At 31.3% G+C, this 14,662-nt stretch overlaps 1 protein-coding gene across 1 annotated transcript; it reads left to right on the top strand.

The window, feature by feature from the left end:
• Positions 1 to 9,139: 9,139 nt before the first annotated feature.
• LOC131053741 (GDSL esterase/lipase At4g01130) lies at positions 9,140 to 13,182 on the top strand. Its single transcript, XM_057988384.2, has 5 exons — positions 9,140 to 9,765; positions 9,999 to 10,193; positions 11,325 to 11,494; positions 11,573 to 11,837; positions 12,668 to 13,182. Exons 1-5 carry the CDS (start codon positions 9,531 to 9,533, stop codon positions 12,928 to 12,930), a joined length of 1,128 nt encoding a protein of 375 aa, XP_057844367.2. The 5' UTR covers positions 9,140 to 9,530; the 3' UTR covers positions 12,931 to 13,182.
• Positions 13,183 to 14,662: the final 1,480 nt, after the last annotated feature.

Raw genomic sequence — 14,662 nt, 5'->3', positions numbered from 1 at the left:
ATTTTGTTTCAAACCATTCAAGTATCAACCTAGGAGATCTTATTCAGATTGTGTCATCACATAGAGAACATCATAGGGCATCGATAGTACACCACCATCTGAGACACTATTTTATGCTTATTTTCTATGCTCAACAATTTGACTAGATTGATAAATCTATAACATGAGTTTGACCAAACGAGAATATTCCATGAAAAAAATCCTAAATAGCTTCCATTGACACTACACCTTTGTAGACATGAAAATGAGTAGATTCCAAGCATCCACAATTGAAATCCATGACAAAAATTTAGATTTGTTGACTCGAAGCTTAGTTCTTTAGACACAAAACTAAATGAGAACATTACATAGTAGATTTAAATTAATTTTAAGGTACTTATGTTACAATTCCTAATTTTTTGACACATTAGTGAATTGATATGAGAAATGCAACACAACAAATCCACATTAAGCTTCAAGCTAACAATCATTGTTTATTTGTTTAATTTTTTTAGTATTTATTTTATTACATTTATCACTCCCATCTTAAGTTTAAGATAATTATGTGTTGTGTGATTTATCATATTAGCTTGTATTTAATTATATAGGTTGTGATATTTTCCTCTACATTTATTGGCGAAACTTAACTTTCTCTACCCCTAGGGTTTAGTTCTTCATTAGGGTTTTAGATTTTACCCTAAGCACATCAATCGGTCTATAAGCTTGTCATCAAGAAAGTTCTATATTCATAAATGAAGTATTAGTACAACTATCTCTAGAAGGTTGTGTAGGAGTTAATCCCCATAGCTCTTAGGAATCAGCTATAACAAAAGCACCTATGATATCTAGAGAGGAAAAACCATGAAATTGTGTGCTATGCAACCTTTATAAGAGAATTGATGCAAAAAAATATGATGGATTATGTATTCATTACATATAAATGATTACAATGTACAATAATGAATTCTTATAAAAGAAAAACAAAACTAGATGAAACCATAGGTGAGGATTAAGGATTAGGTCATGAAAAGTGTCCTCATCCTATGCTATGAGACAACATGACCTACATATAGAAAACTGCACCTAAATTTAGCTTGAGTGAATAAAATAAAAGGGGACACAAATAATGATTGATTAATTATTTGGGTATTACCCATTTTCCTCTAACATATTGACGTCCAAAGTCTTATTAGCATAGATAGAAGCAATGGGTTGCTTTGATGTTGCATCATAAAATCAAGGATAAAGTATTGGGATAATGTGTATTGACCAAATATCTTAGCATGGTATCCAATTAGAAGAATAACATGTTCATTTATTTAAACTCTTTGATGTGTGGTTGTCTAAAAATTGCCATGCTTGTGGGGAAGAAATGTAGAAACATAATTACAAATAGAGCCTCTATGTTGTACTCATTTACCAGTGATAAAGAAATTAATGGCCCTTCAATGAAATTATTTGCTCAACTATGACCTAATTATAATATGAAGCCATGAATCTCTTCCATTTACCTTCATATGGGTAGGAGAATAAATACAAAAGAAGGTTGGTGGTCATGTTCTTATTCAAGGATGCTTTGAGATTCTTCTCCTATTTCACAAGAGAGTATGCAAATAGAAATAGGGGACCGACAAAAGTGGCCACCTTTTTTTCTAAAACTAGTAAAAATCGATATTAAATGATAAATTGAAGATACTCATACTAAAAAAAATTAAGTTTAACAAGAACAATATTTTTAATGCTTGAAATCTATTTTTAAAGTACCATTTTTTTTTAACGACAGAGATTCAAAAGGTTCAAATAGCGGGAGCACACAAAGTGCTCCTATTTTTTTTAGAAAAATAAAATGTAGTGTCAGGTTTGTTCCCCTAATGATTCAATAGAGATCCTAAAGAATTTAGTTTAAATAATGTCAACAAAGTCCCAAGGGAAAAATGATGAGATCATATACTAATAGATACTAGAACTTCAAAGATGTGAGAATTATAATTTATGTAGAGAGACTCATGATCAAACACCTATTGCTAAGATTAGAAAAATATAGTTAAAATGAGTATGATAAACCATAGAGGGGTGTATATAGGTAGTACACTTCTTGAAAAGTTTTCAAGGAATAAATACGAGCATGGTTAAAGTTCTAATACTTAAAAATTGGTGAATATCTTTTATAAATTAAATAAAAATTATTTAGAAGATCATAAGGGTGAAGAAAGGTCATTAAAAGATCCCAAGGGTGAAAGAAGGTATAAAAAATAAAGAAAATTTTAAAGGGGAAGATGAAATGATCCAAGCTTTCTCATTATTGGGTCAAACCACCAGTTTCCACACACTAGTGGTATTCAAATTTTTGTGGCAATCACGAGACTATTGTGCCAAAATCCAGATTGCTAGGAAAATTTTAAGTCACCACAATAGCTTTGACAAATTAGAGGAAACCTAAAATACTTTGAGGCAAGAAATATCAACAAAGGAACATAATAAGGTATGATTATTTTGGAAACATGCAAATAAAATCTAGAAGGGTGAATGAGGAGTAAGACAAGGTAGGGAAGGTTAGTGACTAGTCAATCTCTTTGGTGTATTACAAGACACTTTTGAAGTGTTGCAATATTATGGGAATAAAATTTTGATCCTTTGCAACATTGTGTATAAATATACATTTATAGAATCAATATCCTTTTCATGAGTTTCTGAATATTTACTTTTTATGTTAATTAAGAATGTTCATATACTTTCAAATGCATGTACATGTTAGATTTACATGCACGTCAAAGTGGGAGTAAGATGTATATTGAAAATAACATACACACACACCATTTTCTATTTATTTTTTATGTCCATCGTGGATAGAATGGCTTAATATAGTAATATATTATCAAGTAGCATAGTCTTGCGCTTGGTTTGACTCGTGGTCTTATCCTTATAAATGTTTATTTTACCTCTTATCATTTTTTGCACATTCACTATTTTCTCATCATCATTGTACCTTCATTATACTTACTCCCTACCTCATTATCATTTTATATTAGATCTAATTTTCTAATGGCTTAAGATTAACCTGGTTCAATTCCAAGACACACAAGAATGACCATACAATTCATATGATAAAAAAATATTCTAACTTTCTCACCCCTTTCTACTACTCGTTATAAGCGAAATCAAGATGTGTTTAAATGATATGTTGCTATATCATGTTACTTTTAAAGATAGTCAATATGCATTTAATTTCATACATAAGAAGGATTACAACACTCTTTATTTTTTTAAAGAAAATGAAGAATTAGGTTCCCACAATCATATAGGCATCTACATGCCTATGTATGTCTTCAATTTTTTTAATTTTTTTTAGTATTGTTAATCCAACCTTCCGAATGGATCTAGTGTAAGAAAACCTGTTCAATTATTGAGTCAATTTTTTAAAGTAATGTGCTTAAACACCCCCTTGACAATTTCAACTATTTAAAAGACAAAAGTGAGAAAACTTTAAGGTGTATAATCTTTTAGATCGATTTCATATAATATAGATCAAATCACCATGACAAATCAAAACCTAAGATAACAATCATATATGAACAATTCATTATTTAATAATGATAAATCAATTATAAATAATTTTAATAATATTCATCTACCATCAATTTAAAACTAAATATTTTTTATTATTTTATTAAATTTGTACAAATTTATTTTCATTAATTCTAATTTATTTAATATAAAAATATTTTATTTTATTCCAAAATTTCAACAGACCTCGAGTGAAATAAAAGAAGATTCATTTCAAACAAAGAAACATATTAATATTCCATTATCTTTATAAAGACATTTTGATATAAAATTCAATAGTATTTATATATTAGTACAAAATTGAAAGAAGATGCAACACATCCAATTTTTTTACATTAAGGAGAAAATATATTTAAATTAGTTGTAAGAAGAATAAAGGTGAACCGCCTTAAATATTATTGAAGCTCTAATGCCAATGATAATATGGTTGTAAAGTTAAAATCAAACTCTAATGGTTCAAAGCCCAAGAATTAAAATATAGCAATTCTATCGTCCCGTTTTTGTTGGATTAGGTAGACATAATGAAATTGAAATTTTTATTATTTAACAATGGAAAAGGTAAAGTTTTAATTTTAAATATATAATTAAAAATTTCATAAAATTTATTTGATTGGATGATGAAATCTAAAATTTATTATTTAAAGGTGTATATATATATATATATATATATATATATATATATATATATATATATATATATATATATATATATATATATATATATATATATATATATATATATATAATAAAATCTAGAAGGGTGAATGAGGAGTAAGACAAGGTAGGGAAGGTTAGTGACTAGTCAATCTCTTCAATGTAGTACAAGACACTTTTGAAGTGTTACAATATTATGAGCATAAAATTTTGATCCAAGTTTGCAACATTGTGTATAAATACACATTTATAGAATCAATATCCTTTTCTTTTTTTTCTGAATATTTAATTTTTATGTTAATTAAGAATCTTCATATATTTTGAAATGCATGTACATGTTAGATTTGCATGCACGCCAAAGTGGGAGTAAGATGCATATTGAAAATAACATACACACCCATTTTCTATTTGATGCTCTGCAAAAAGGATTAGAAAATCTGTTTGATGGCAACACACACAAGAGCACAAGAAACAAACGTTAGTGTTAGCAACAAAAGATTATCCTAAACAGGCATATCAAGAGAGATATTAAGCATGAAATAGAAAGCATATAAACATAGAATGAAATAGCTAATCAAGATGCTCATAGTTGCTCCTCCCTTGTTCCTCTCCTCTCCAAGTCCCAAATGAGTGTAGCTCTCAGCAGCTTTTTGCACTATGGATGCTTATGGAGGATTGAGATTTAATACTAAGCTTCAAATATGAAATGAAAAGCTAAATACTATGCTAGAGTAGATAGTGATGCTATGAAAAAGCTCTATGCTAATGCCAGTATAACAACAATACTCTAAAATGCTTCTTTTTGCTTGAGGAGAAGGGTTCTATTTATAGAAGAAATAGGGAAATGAAGGGTTAAGATTGAGAAATCTTAACAAGGGTTAGGATTGAAAGTTGGGGATCCATGTGCACAATTGGCACCAATAAAATGGTGACAAGTTTCAACATAGGATTGGGTTGAGAGAAGAGGTTGGAGGCATTAAAGGCCTGAGAAGACCTCATGGTTATCTAGAAGGTAAGGGTCAAGTCTAAATTAAGATTACCCACTGGATTAAGAGTTAATCCAAGGATAAACCTTTGTGCAAATGTTTAAGAGATAATCATGGTCAAAGCATTAATGGCCTGATGAGACCTTTGGGTTGGGTAGAGGTTGAGTCAAAACAAATGTTTTAACCATGTGGGAGGGTTGAATTAACCATTAATGGTTATTGGAGACTTTGGGGATTAAGTGGTTGAAGGTTGAAAGCCTTCAATGGTTATCAAAGACTTTGAGCCATTTAGTGGTTGAAGGTTGGAAGCTTTCAAAGGTTATCCAAGACTTTGAGGGTTAATTTGTTGAACACACAAAGCATTAATTGCTTTTCAAAGACTTTGGAGTCTTTGAGAAGTGACTCCAATTTGCTTAGGAATGTGACAATATTTAGGGGATGGATTAAGCTAATTAGGAAGGGTTTAGAAGAATTTAGAAGGGGTTTAGGCATACAAGTGGATTTTGTAGGAAAATGCAAGTGGGAGAAATTTTGGTATTTTCAATTAAAATAAAATCATTTATTTCAATTAAATGGTGTAAGTTGAATTTGGATAAATATTTAAATAAATATTAATTTATTTAAATGAGAAAAAGAAGATAAAGCATTTAAAATGCTTGAAGACTTTGAGGGAAACCATTAAAGGCTTGAAGACTTTAAGGAAAACCATTAAAGTCTTTAGAAGACTATAGAAGGAAGCCATCAAGTTTGAAGACTTTAAAGCCATCAAGTTTGACTACTTTAAGGGAAACCATTAAAGGTTTCAAGTGGGTGAGGATAAATAGGATTTTAAATAAATAATTTATTTAAAATAGTTGTGCAACTTGCTTTTGTAGGAAAATACAAGTGGGTGGAGGATAAAGGTGATTTAAATAAATTATTTATTTAAAATAATTGTGCAACTTGCATTTGTAGGAAAATGCAAGTGGGTGGAGGATAAAGGTGATTTAAATAAATGATTTATTTATTTAAATGTGAGAGGTGGGATTTTGGGGGTTTTAAATAAATATTAATTTATTTAAATGTGAGAGAAGATTTAATTAAATAAATATGATTTATTTATTTAATTAATGGTCTGAATTTGGTTAAGTGAATTAAATCAAATAAATTGAATAATTTATTTAATTAATAGGAGAATAGGGTTAAGATGAATTAATTAAATATTAATTTAATTAATTATTAATTGATGGTTAAATAATCAAATAAATACTAAGTATTCATTTAATTAAGTGGACAAATTTATGTGACTACACTATTTATTTTTTATGTCCATCCTGGATAGAATGGCTTAATATAGTAATATATTATCAAGTGGCATAGTCTTGTGCCTGATTTGACTCGTGATCTTATCCTTATAAATTTTTATTTTACCTCTTTTATCATTTTTCACTTTCACTATTTTTCTCATCATTATTGTACTTTCATTATACTTAATACTTACTCCCTACCTCATTATCATTTTATATTAGATCTAATTTTCTAATGGCTTAAGATTAACCTGGTTCAATTCCAAGACACACACGAATGACCATACAATTCATATGATAAAAAAATATTTTAACTTTCTCACCCCTTTCTACTACTCGTTATAAGCGAAATCAAGATGTGTTTAAATGATATGTTGCTATATCATGTTACTTTTAAAGATAGTCAGTATGCATTTAATTTCATACATAAGAAGGATTACAACACTCTTCATTTTTTAAAAGGAAATGAAGGATTAGGTTCCCACAATCATATAGGCATCTACATGCCTATTTATGTCTTCAATATTTTTTTTTAATATTGTTAATCCAACCTTCCAAATGGGTCCGGTGTAAGAAAACTTGTTCAATTATCGAGTCAATTTTTCAAATAACGTGCTTAAACAATAAACACCTTCCTAAAAATTTCAACTATTTAAAAGACAAAAGTGAACAAATTTTCAGGTGTATAGTCTTTTAGATTGATTTTATGTAATATAGATCAAAACACCATGACAAATCAAAACCTAATATAACAATCAAATATAAACAATTCATTATTTAATAATGATAAATCAATCATAAATAATTTTAATAATATTCATCTACCATTAATTCTAAAACTAAATATTTTTTATTATTTTATTATATATTTATTTTCATTAATTACAATTTATTTAATATAAAAATATTTTAATTCTTATTCCAAAATTTCAACAGCCCTCGAGTGAAATAAAAGATTCGTTGCATGTTTTGTCTCTGTGATTTCAAACAAAGAAACATTAATATTCCATTATCTTTTTTAAAGACATTTCGATATATAATTCAATAGTATTTATATATTAGTACAAAATTGAAAGAAGATGCAACACAACCAATGTTTTTTACATTAAGGAGAATATATATGAAAATTAGTTGTAAGAAGAGTAAAGGTGGACCGCCTTAAATATTATTGAAGCTCTTTGGCCAATGATGATATGGTTGTAAAGTTAAAATCAAACTCTAATGGTTCAAAGCCCAAGAATTAAAATATAGCAATTCTATAGTCCCGTTTTTGTTGGATTAGGTAGACATAATGAAATTGAAATTTTTATTATTTAACGGTGGAAAAGGTAAAGTTTTAATTTTAGTTTATAATTAAAAAGTTCATAAAATTTATTTGATTAGATGATGAAATCTAAATTTTATTATTTAAAGGTGAAAATATATATATATTTTATTTAAAATTTATTTGATTAGTTAGAGATGATGAAATCTAAATCATATTATTTAAATGTGTGTGTCTATATATATATATATATATATATAATTTGATTTATGATTAATTTTTTAAATAAATTTATATTTATTTTAAACTAGAGTCTAATATATATTAGAAATGATAATTTATTATATAATTTTAACAAATTTTATTAATAATTAAAGTTTAAATTAGAAAAAATAGGAAAAAGCAAGTATAAATATTTGAGATTAAAATGATCAATTTGAAAATTTGACATTAGCATAGTGTGATGGTTATATAGTGGTGTTGCAGTTCTTGTCACTAAGATCCAAACTCCATTGAAGTGCTATTGCTAAGCTCTCATATTGAAGATGAGGTTCCTACTATGACTAGCATTGCTAAGCTCTCATATTGAAGATGAGGTTCCTACTATGACCGCCAGATTGGATCTATCCGACAACTACCATCCAACCATCATTGAATCAGGGAGTTGAGTGATGACCGAGATACAACTCTAACTATATCAATCATTAATCCACAAATTAATAAGCCTTCAATGACATTAGTAAATTCACTTGTAAAGTTCTTTCGTTGAGTACACGATCAAAATAAGACTTGAGAAAGAAGTCCTAACTAAGTGTTACTACTAAGTTCTCATATTGAAGACAAAGTCCCTGATTTGTAACCCCACTATTCCAAATTAATCACAAATTCAAAATAAAAACCACAACTCAATAAAACAATCTCGTATATCTATTATTTAAGACAAAATTACAATTCAACTTCACATAATTAAACAACTCATCATGTTCTACCCATTATTTCAAAAATAGCAACCACAATGCAAAATTAATTTTTTAAATGATTCAATCTTCTTTTCTTTTTTAGGAAGGCAATCATGTTGAGCTCTGAACTTTCTCTTGTACAAAGCCAATACTTTACCAATTCACCTATAGAAGCCCAATTTTTACACAAGTCAAAATCACATAATGGTTTTTAAATTTTTTTATCAAAATTTCATGATGGTGAAAAAACAAATACCGGTGTAAGAATGTTTTTTTTTCTGGATTGAAGCTTGCTTCACGCCAAACATGTTCATTACACTCACCTTTCACGTTCTAATTCCTCTGTATTTTATCATGCAAAAAACAACGACATGCACATGCAATTGTTTGCATGCACGTGAAATTGGTAAGCAAAGCAATTCTTTCTGGTAGACCCAAACCCATTTCCCAACAACCAGACAAATTATTTCCAAGCAGACAAATTATGGATGGCTAATTAAGCTTTAACTCTGCCCACTCTACCTTCTCTCTTGTTTGTATCCACACGTGTGGGGTTGCTCTTCTCCTGTGATTCGAACCGTGATATAATTTTCGGTTTCTTATCTATTGAAATTGGCTGTACACTGTACAGTAGTTGTATGCCACCGCATTTTGGCAATTTGTTTTTATGGAATATGCTTTACTGTGCAGATTCATAAAGTTTTAGTGTATTCTAATGATGGGTTTTTTTCTTTATATATGATGAGATCTTGGTGCTGAAAGCTGCACTTTGCTTTCAAGCATTGAGTATCCATTAATGCAGTGCTGACAATTTGGCAGGAGTTTAGTTTTTCTTGCAATGGGTTTCAGGCAAAGTTGGTTTTTAGTGGTGTTGGCCATCCTGCCAATTGTTTGTCATGGAGTTTGCAATTATCCTGCAATTTTCAACTTTGGGGACTCTACATCAGATACAGGGTCTATTCATTATGTGTTTCCTTACAATGAGCTTGCAGAGAGTCCTCCTTATGGTCAGACATATTTTGGAAAACCAGTTGGGCGTTACAGTGATGGAAGACTCTCTGTTGATTTCTTTGGTATGTGTAAATGGTAGTTTTTTTGGGCTGGGCTTAAGAAAATCTGTCTAGTTTTGTTCTTGGTTTTCAGTTACCCTGTTTTGATATGATTGGGGGCTTGGTAAGTTGTAGCTCTGAAAATGGTAGAAATAAAAAAGGAAATTTTTCAAGGAGAGCCACCATTAATGTTGGCTCTGGTTTTTGTTATTGTGGTTTTTGTTGCAATTGCTAAATGTGGGTCAATTGAATGGCAGCAACGGCCCTGGGATTGCCTTTTTTGAGCCCATATTTGCAGTCTGTTGGATCTAACTTTGGGCATGGAGTGAACTTTGCTGCTGCTGGTGCCACTGTTAGAGAGACCAGCTTCATTGCCCCTGTTTCTCTCACTGTTCAAATCAATCAGTTCAAGATCTTCAAGCAGAAGGTTCTTGACAGCATCAATCAACATGGTATGGATAGATATAAGCTCTTTGCAAGGGATTAATTGTGATTTTTTATAGATTTCAACTGGTTTAATCGCTTTGAATGCATTAGTCTATTTCCATTTGTATACATCATGTTTGAAGATAATTTGCATCCAACATGTTTTGTACTGCTTGGGTAGTTTGCCTGTTGTGGTCTAAGTTATGGTTCAGAAGGGCTTAAGTTATAAATTGTGGGTCTTTTTGTTTGAGATTTCTGATCATTTAATTTCATATCTTTTCAGTTGTTCTATTTCATCAAAGTTGTTTCTGGCATGAGTTTAGTTTCAGTTATTTTAGTTAACGAATGAACATGCCAATATCTTTATGAATTTTGTTCAATTAATTAAACTATCATAATTTGATTCAACAACATTTCACTGTAATTACATTAAAAAAACTAAATTTTTAATAAAATGCCAACTGTTTTGAATAGGAGATTTCAACTGTTTTGAATAGGAATTTTTTATTTTTATAAAGATGGTAAAGTACTCCACATCTAGCAGTGGCCTACAGGTTCCTCCTTCAATATTTTTTCTGGCCATACTTCAGTTACATGTCAGAGCCAACCTGTTCTCTAACTCCTCCTTCCTCATTTTCAACTAAGGATTTCCATTCTATTTGTCAGAGTTTATTGTTAAGGCTCATCAAAGTTAAAAGTAGGAACTATAAATGCTTTTAACTGCAGAGTCTTTTGTTTAAGTTGAGTTGAATGAATATTGTCTGGCAGACTCTTAAAGTTTCAAAAGATAAGTTCTTGTAAACTACAATTATAAAATGTGATACATATAAACATTCAAAATTGAACTGTTGAAAAGTCATTCAACACAGATTAAAGAAAAACAAAGTTTAAAATAAGATTATTTCTGAACATTTTACACTAGAATGAGATGAATGGTGGGTATTTTAAAGCAAGGGTACCAGGTTCAGAACTTTCAGCTGGGTTTAAACAATACATTAAGTTTCTATTTGTTTAGGTGATTCAGTGTTTTTTTAAGTAGAACTCACCTATTAGTATGGTTTCAGATGAACTATCTACGACCTAAACAAATCAAAACTTTAGAATATACTGTTTAAATTGAATTATATTTTAAATTTAATAATGACCTTGTATAACAGGTCCTCTCGATTATCTTCCTAGCGAGGAGGCGTTCAAATCAGGTGTTTATGTTCTCGAAATAGGCGGCAACGATTTCAGCTTTGGATACATGAACCTCAACCTCACCCCTGCCCAGGTCAAACAGACCATGCTTCCCAAAGTGGCCAGGGCAGTTGCAGGAGCAGTGCAGGTTAGCAAAACCTACACTCACATGTAAACTTCATTTTTTGATAATCTGGATGAATAAGTACTGAAACAAATTGTACAGGCATTATACGACGAGGGGGCAAGGACAGTCCTAGTAAAGGATGTGGCCCCACAAGGCTGTGGCTCATTCTGGCTCACTTACTTTTACCCCTCTGATTTCGACCAAAACGGCTGCTCCACCTCATACAACGACGCCGTCCTTTTCTACAACAGAGTCCTTCGAACTCAGCTCGCAAAGCTCCGCAGAAAGCTAAGCGACGCCTCCATTATATACGTCAACACATACGACATTGTCTACGACTTCTTTTCCAATCCTTCCAAACATGGTAATGTGATCTTGGATGTTTTGCACCCACCTTAAAATACATTGAATTTCTACAATCTATGATATTCAATCTCTTCATTTTATCATAATGTTTTGTTTTTTCTAATTCACTTCGTTATGATGATGGGTCATAGAATAATGATCCGAAGTAAACATTTTTTCCATGTCAATTCATTTCATTGCGATTATGGGTCATAGACTATGATCCCAAATGTTACCATGTAAACAATTTTTTTCATATTGTTTCTCTTTTCATCATAAAATGTGATCTCAAATAGGATTCAACTGCTTGTATTTTATTTGCATTAACATTTCGGACCACACTCCATGATCCATCATCAGGATGGATGAGCTGTGCAACTCGTCCACCCTCTCCTATCACTTCATTGCGCTGATGGGTCATATAATATGATCCGAAATGTTACCATGTAAACATTTTTTTTCATATTGTCTCTTTTCATCATAAAATATGATCTGATAGAGGATTCAACTGCTTGTATTTTATTTGCATCGACATTTCAGATCACACTTCATGATCCATCATCATGATGAAAGAGCTGCGCAACTCCTTCACCTTCTCCTATCCTTTTTAATCTATTGGGTCTGCAATTTATCTATTTTTTCTCAACAGCTCTCTCATCCTCATAACGGATCATGGAGTGTGATCCGAAATGTTGATGCAAAAAATATACATGCAATTATATCCAAAAACATATCACAACATTCATCTTAAACTGTGGAAATTTAATCTCTCTGATGATCTGAAATGTTATGAAAAATATCTACACAATCAAATCTGAAAAGTCTAATTTTTTTTTTTCTGGGATTTAGGTTTCCAGGAGACTACAAAAGCTTGCTGTGGAGTAGGAGGCAACTACAACTACGACTATGCAGTACAGTGTGGATCAAGCGGCACCATTAAAGGGCAAAATGTGACGGCTGTGGCCTGTGCTAATCCAGGAGCCCATGTAACATGGGATGGAGTTCACTGGACAGATGAGGCAAACAGGCTCCTCACCAAGCAGATTTTGAGTGGAAATTACTTTGAGCCATCTTTTTCTTTGGCTAAGTTTTGTGATCTCCAGTCTGTGTGAGCCCGATTTGACTCTGTACTGCTTCATTCTTCATGTGCATACGTCGTCGGTGTATAAATAATTTACAGTCTACACATGATGTATTATGTTCCCACATTCATTTTTCTTTTCCAGTTTCCTTTAGGATTATGTATGATTCGTTTTGTCGCCCATTGGTTTATAATAATGGAGGAAGCAGCTGTTTGTATTATTATTATTATTAATTTTGTTGCATATTGAGCTGGCTACATAATTGCAGTGTGGATTCTTGCATTATGTTGTATAATTGCAGTGTGGATTCTTGCATTATGCTCTATAATTGCAGTATGAAATCTTGCCTTGCAATGAACGTAATTTTCAGTTGGTAAACTACTTTTTGGGCTCTAACGAAATTGGTGACAACCAGTTCACACCTTTGGAATGTTGTGTGAATTGACGTCATGAAAAGAAATGCTGAGTTTATTCCGCACGCGAACAATTTTTTGTTAGATTTTCCTTTGCAAGTGGCCCCCATCGCTGCCGTTAACAAGGTCATAACGGTTTTGGGACCATTTCTTCCGTTAGATGATGCAACTTCAACAATTCGGTTAAGTCATGTGGGGCATAACATTTTGTTGATGGATGAAGGTGTCATGGTATTGTGAGTAGGAAAGTGTGTTTTTGTTTTTTAAGATTGTAATGTTTGTTCAATATAATTATCACAGTTTTGCTATTTATTCAAATTATGAATTATATAGATGGTTCAAATATGTATTATTTTAATTTATAAAAATTAAACAAATTTTTTTTGAAGTAAAATCAAATATAATTGAAAGCATCTATATTAAAATCATATAAATTTAATAAAAAAATAATGTCATTTTTATACATATGGACGAGATAGATGTTTTTGATATTAGTAAGTAGCAAAACAAGGGTGGTGGCCCTTACACTAACAGTCCATAGGCAACATTAACAGTAACAACACACTAACACCAAAAGCTTGAGTTAAAGTATCGAGAGTTTAGAGTCTTAATAGCAGATATAAAACCATAGTAAACAATGAACCAAAGTCTTAGAAATAACAGGAGACCATTCAAAAAACCAACAAAACTAGCCTAAAGCCTATTAGCTTGCTTGAGCACATGGCTCCAATATTCAGTAAGGGACTTAAATAGTTCTTTGTAGTTCCCTTCATTTTCCACATCCTTGCCAAACACCTTCTTTTACGTTAGGCACAAAGAGGTGGTCGAACTATGCATCACCCGCAAATTGAATTTGGAGATGTTGCCCATCTTCCGTTCTAGCTCTATCACCTTGTTCTTTAAAGCATCTAACTTAGTCACCACAAACCTGCGCAAAACTCAAATTTTCTCATCCACTTCTTTAATCTCCTCATCCTTCGACATCATTTCCTAAGTGAGATCTAGGGGAGAAGTCCCCTAGCTTTGGTCCAAATCCTCATTCATTGATTTGGCAGAACTACTCACTTTCCAATGTACCATCCTCTCTCCCCAGCTTCCTCTACATCCTCATTTTCAGTAGAATTGTCCCCATCAGAGCTTCCTCATACTCAACCAAATTCTTCTTCACAACACTTCCCAAGGGGAAGTCGACCAGTCTATTGGAACGCGTGTGACCAACACTAAGACTCCTACTAACATCATCTCCAATTTCCATGTCCCCCTCACTATCCACCTCATTTTTTTGTATCTTTAGTAGGGGATGAGGACCCTTGGTCTTTCATTTCTTCTTAACCTCAGAAGAAGTGGCT

Source organism: Cryptomeria japonica, chromosome 6, assembly GCF_030272615.1.
Source record: "Cryptomeria japonica chromosome 6, Sugi_1.0, whole genome shotgun sequence".
Classification (NCBI taxonomy): domain Eukaryota; kingdom Viridiplantae; phylum Streptophyta; class Pinopsida; order Cupressales; family Cupressaceae; genus Cryptomeria; species Cryptomeria japonica.
This window is presented reverse-complemented; position numbering and strand designations above follow the sequence as displayed.

Excerpts from the sequence above, each read along its gene's own strand:
- LOC131053741 (XM_057988384.2), top strand. The coding sequence starts at position 9,531 with ATGGGTTTCAGGCAAAGTTGGTTTTTAGTGGTGTTGGCCATCCTGCCA. Across the intron at positions 10,194-11,324 it reads TGACAGCATCAATCAACATG|GTCCTCTCGATTATCTTCCT; the intron begins GTATGGATAGAT and ends CTTGTATAACAG. Across the intron at positions 11,838-12,667 it reads TTCCAATCCTTCCAAACATG|GTTTCCAGGAGACTACAAAA; the intron begins GTAATGTGATCT and ends TCTGGGATTTAG.